Source organism: Lolium perenne, chromosome 3, assembly GCF_019359855.2.
Source record: "Lolium perenne isolate Kyuss_39 chromosome 3, Kyuss_2.0, whole genome shotgun sequence".
In the NCBI taxonomy this organism is placed as follows: Eukaryota; Viridiplantae; Streptophyta; class Magnoliopsida; order Poales; family Poaceae; genus Lolium; species Lolium perenne.
Window position 1 is genome coordinate 321,722,624 of NC_067246.2, and position 3,814 is coordinate 321,726,437.

At 47.1% G+C, this 3,814-nt stretch overlaps 1 protein-coding gene across 3 annotated transcripts; it reads right to left on the bottom strand.

The window, feature by feature from the left end:
- Positions 1-313: 313 nt before the first annotated feature.
- Positions 314-3,577, bottom strand: LOC127345668 (uncharacterized). Of its 3 annotated transcripts, none has more exons than XM_051372164.2 (6): positions 2,843-3,577; positions 2,508-2,612; positions 1,739-1,787; positions 1,174-1,246; positions 637-725; positions 314-540 (listed from the first exon to the last, which is right to left on the bottom strand). In XM_051372164.2, the coding sequence occupies exons 1-6, from the start codon at positions 2,975-2,977 to the stop codon at positions 347-349; spliced, it is 645 nt and encodes a 214-aa protein (XP_051228124.1). In that variant the 5' UTR covers positions 2,978-3,577; the 3' UTR covers positions 314-346. The 3 variants fall into 3 exon arrangements, 2 of the variants coding, with proteins under 2 accessions (XP_051228124.1, XP_051228126.1); XM_051372166.2 differs by having other exon boundaries at positions 314-544; positions 2,843-3,301; XR_007878795.2 differs by lacking the exons at positions 314-540; positions 1,739-1,787 and having other exon boundaries at positions 2,843-3,235.
- Between the last annotated feature and the right edge of the window lie 237 nt (positions 3,578-3,814).

Here is a 3,814-nt window from a genome sequence, read left to right on the forward strand (position 1 = left end):
CCCCCGAGTCCAGCGTGGCAATCTGACGTGGCCAAATTGTGACGAAAAAATAACGTCGTTATCTGAAATCAGCCCGGTCCATTCAGTACGTTATATGGGCCTAATGCTAATTTTTTTCATCTTTGTTGGGCCTTGACCTGTTACGAGCCCAATTCTTATTTGAATTTGGCATTTTTAGCTTCAATGTTTTTGGGCTCATGGTTTTTGGGCCTCATTTTTTTCACGGTATGCATCAGGTCACATTTTATTCAGATTCCAATTACGAACTTGATAGCTAATAAATAACCCTAACTTAAATCGAATACACAAAAAATGCACGTAATTATACTTCAAATAACACCCAAAATTAGTCAATGTAGATCATCTCACAAGCAGATGTGTATACAATCACAGTATTACTAGGTCCACAAATTTGATAACTACATAATTTCCACTGAGTGTCTTCAAACTTCTTCAACCTGGAGCTCTTGGAGAACAATCTCCTCCGGATTATTTGCCCGGCCCAAGCAACTCCTCGCCCAGGCTGTCGATGACTGGCACCTAGCTTTGTCTCGCACAAAAAGCACATCAGTATACATCAGAACCGCTGAACAAAGAAAGCAGCAGCAACAGATTACAAAAATAGCAGCCCCATACCTGAACGAAGAGACCCAGCAGCAATCAGATCAATATGGTGCTCCCAGACTTGAATTTCACTCCACCCGAAGAAGGTGATGTCCATATACCTGAAGGAGAGCATGCAGGTACATTATCTAATGCAAAAATAAAGTTACAGTTTACATTATCACTGAATTTAACGGAACAAGCAGATTTGTATTGCGCCTGGTATATATAGCAAGTGCATGATAGATTCAGTGAGACAAGCAAAAAGTGTAAGCAACACAAGCACAAGCAAGCACAGGCACAAGTAGCGACATCAGAACTGGAAGCAACCTACAGGAATTTGTTAACTGAATTTGTTGCAAGCAAGCAGTGGAAGCAAGCTACTGGAATTTGTACCTATTGATCTTCAACAATTGACACCAGAAAATGCAAGCTACTGGAGTACATTACTGTACTGTACTGTTAGTGACAATGACAACTTCCAAAGGTTCTATAAATACTGGTTTGGCATAACAAAATCAAAATAAAGAGTTCTCTACAAACATATGTAAGATTAGGAACACGCCACACCTTGCGAAGACGCTCAAGTACAGTGGAGCTGCTCGTTGCCTGGGGCAAGCTGAATCACCTAGACGCCACCGTCCTGGAGTATAACAATGTGTTCAAATAATGTTATTAGCAATAGAAAATACTAGCAGCAGCAGTAGGGAGTATTGATAGTAGCAGGAGTATTGTCAGTAGCAATTTGGACTGTATTTAAGCTGCATGATCAAGATATTTATGCAAGCCAATTCCTATTCCTAAAAGCACACCAAGCAATCACGGAGTAATGCAGTACACAAGCAAGCAAGGAAGAATACAGAATCGAGTATGCATCAAGTATACAAATAGAATAAGAGAATCACAGAACTTGATTCGTTTTTCCAAATTAATCATGCTAATATACATCCAGGGAGAGAGCAAGGACTCAATTGACCAAGATGCACCAGTAGTGGACATGACACTAGTTACAGTAACCGAAGAATAACATTAGCAATTGACAGTAACTTGCAATATTTACTCCATTATGTAGCAGTGCAATATTTACTCCATCGTGTAGCAATTGATAACACTGTTAAATACTGACGATGTATACCTGTATTACTCCAACTCTGTTTGTATGTATGAACTCCAGCTCGGTTTGCCTATTTAATTGACAATTTCAATTTATGATAAGGGCTAGTCCATTTGACGAAACATATGCACATAATAAAAAATGCCAGAACTAAGCCGTCCAAGGTTCATCAATTTGAAATAAAATAAGACTCTTGATTGATGTAACCGAACCAGAACTAAGCCGTCCAAGGTTCATCAATTTGAAACCATATCAAGATCATTTTGTGATTTTCCCTTGCCCACTTATAAAATTCACCTTCACTCTGAAATCGTTGGACATCCAGCAGGGCCACAAATCAAAGCCTAACTTATCATATGCCACAGATATTTCCACTGGCATTGTTGTATATGGACCAATTAAATGGAAGTATCACTCCTGAGCCTTGGTTGCGATAGCATCAATGCAGGCTTTGTGCCAGGCCGAAAACATGTTCAACTCAGCCAGCTACGTGTACTGTACAACAGAAGCCAGTTCACAATAATGCATCAATCATCAAACTTGCAACTGCAAGGGAGCGGGCCTAGCACCGTTGCAAGTACCTAACAAGTGCTGGATGCCGGAATTGACATTAAATTGCAGACAGGTTCGTCGCCCACAGATCAGCTAGCCGCTCACATGCACACATAATGCTAATATCTAACAGCGCAACAGAATAATGATTGCAATCAGAATTCATCGAAAGGAAAACTATCACACGCAAAACTTATGGACAGGAAAACAATGCGTAGCCGAGCAATTGGAGACTTGCCTGGCCCCTTTTGCAGTTGAAGTAGGTCTCCCGCAGGCCGACGCACTCGCTGGTGATGCAGGGCACCTTCTCCCCGGCGCACTCCTTGTACGGCCTGTTCTGCACCTGCGAGCAGAAACCGCATCAGCAAAGAAAGCAAATCGGTCAGCACCGCCGTCAGGCGCAACAGGCCCGGACGAATCCCTTCCTTCGAGCCCTACTCATCCGCCGCCAATCACCCGAACACCTAACCAAGCAAACCCGAATCGAACCGAGGGGCGGCAGCGGCGGCACGGCAAGGCCTGGGGAGGAGAGAGGGGGTGAGAGGGGGAGGGGAAGGGGGAGCTGCGGCTGACCTTGACGCAGTCGGTCTCGCTGAGGCACTTGACGAGCTCCATGGCCAGCCCCTTGCACGACTTCGACATCTTCCCCTCGCTCGCTCGGCGGCTTGGCTGCAGCTTGCGGGAGGGGAAAGAGGAGAAGCAACTCATCGCGCGCGCGCGGCCCACCCAATCAACGCCTCGCCGCGCCGCCGAGAGGCAGCCGCATTCACGCAGCGAGCGCCGCCGGATTCGAGAGCTCCCGAAGCGAATCGGCGGGCCCTGGAGGCGGGCGGGGGTAGGCGGAGGAGGGAGGAGGGAGAGAGTGGTGGTGGACTGGAGCTGGGTGAGCCGGCAGGGCAGGGCTGGGCGTCGGGATAAGCGGAAGGATCGGGATCGGGTCGCCGGAGTTGGCCGGGATCTAGGCCGGAGAGGAGGGCGGCGGAAGGGAAATGGCTAGGGTTTCTGGCCTGCGGGGCGGTCTGGGTCGGTTTTGTTGGAGTGGTCTGGCCGGTCGCGCGCGTGATTTGGTGGTCTGGTCGGTCGCGCGCGTGACCCAAAAAATTTAGGCGCCAATGGGAAAATCCCGCGCGTGGTTTGCAGCGTTGGATGCTTCGGACGGTTGAGATTCAAGTTTGGAGCTGATCCTTGGTAGGTTGTTTCTTGTCTTCTGATTGGCTAATTTTTTTTGGCATGCTAATGACATTTTGACCTAAATTGCCAATGACGTTTTTGCCCAATAACGTCACGATTTTCTAGGGTTTTGCCCCCCCAGAGTGGCCAAGGACGGTCAAAGCTAGAAACGTCATAAAGCTATGACATTTTGATTTCCAGTCATAAAAAACATCATATTATGGCAGATTTCTTGTAGTGCGAAGAGTCACAGCCGCCTCCGCGGGGCGGAAAACACCAGAGAGAAAAGAGCTCTCCGGCAGGCTGAAATCTGCTGGGGAAATTCGCTCCCGGAGGGGGAAATCGACGCCATCATCACCGTCATCGAGCTGGACA

Excerpts from the sequence above, each read along its gene's own strand:
- LOC127345668 (XM_051372164.2), bottom strand. The coding sequence starts at position 2,977 with ATGAGTTGCTTCTCCTCTTTCCCCTCCCGCAAGCTGCAGCCAAGCCGC. Across the intron at positions 1,788-2,507 it reads TCAACTGCAAAAGGGGCCAG|GCAAACCGAGCTGGAGTTCA; the intron begins GCAAGTCTCCAA and ends TCAATTAAATAG. Across the intron at positions 1,247-1,738 it reads ACAGAGTTGGAGTAATACAG|GACGGTGGCGTCTAGGTGAT; the intron begins GTATACATCGTC and ends GTTATACTCCAG.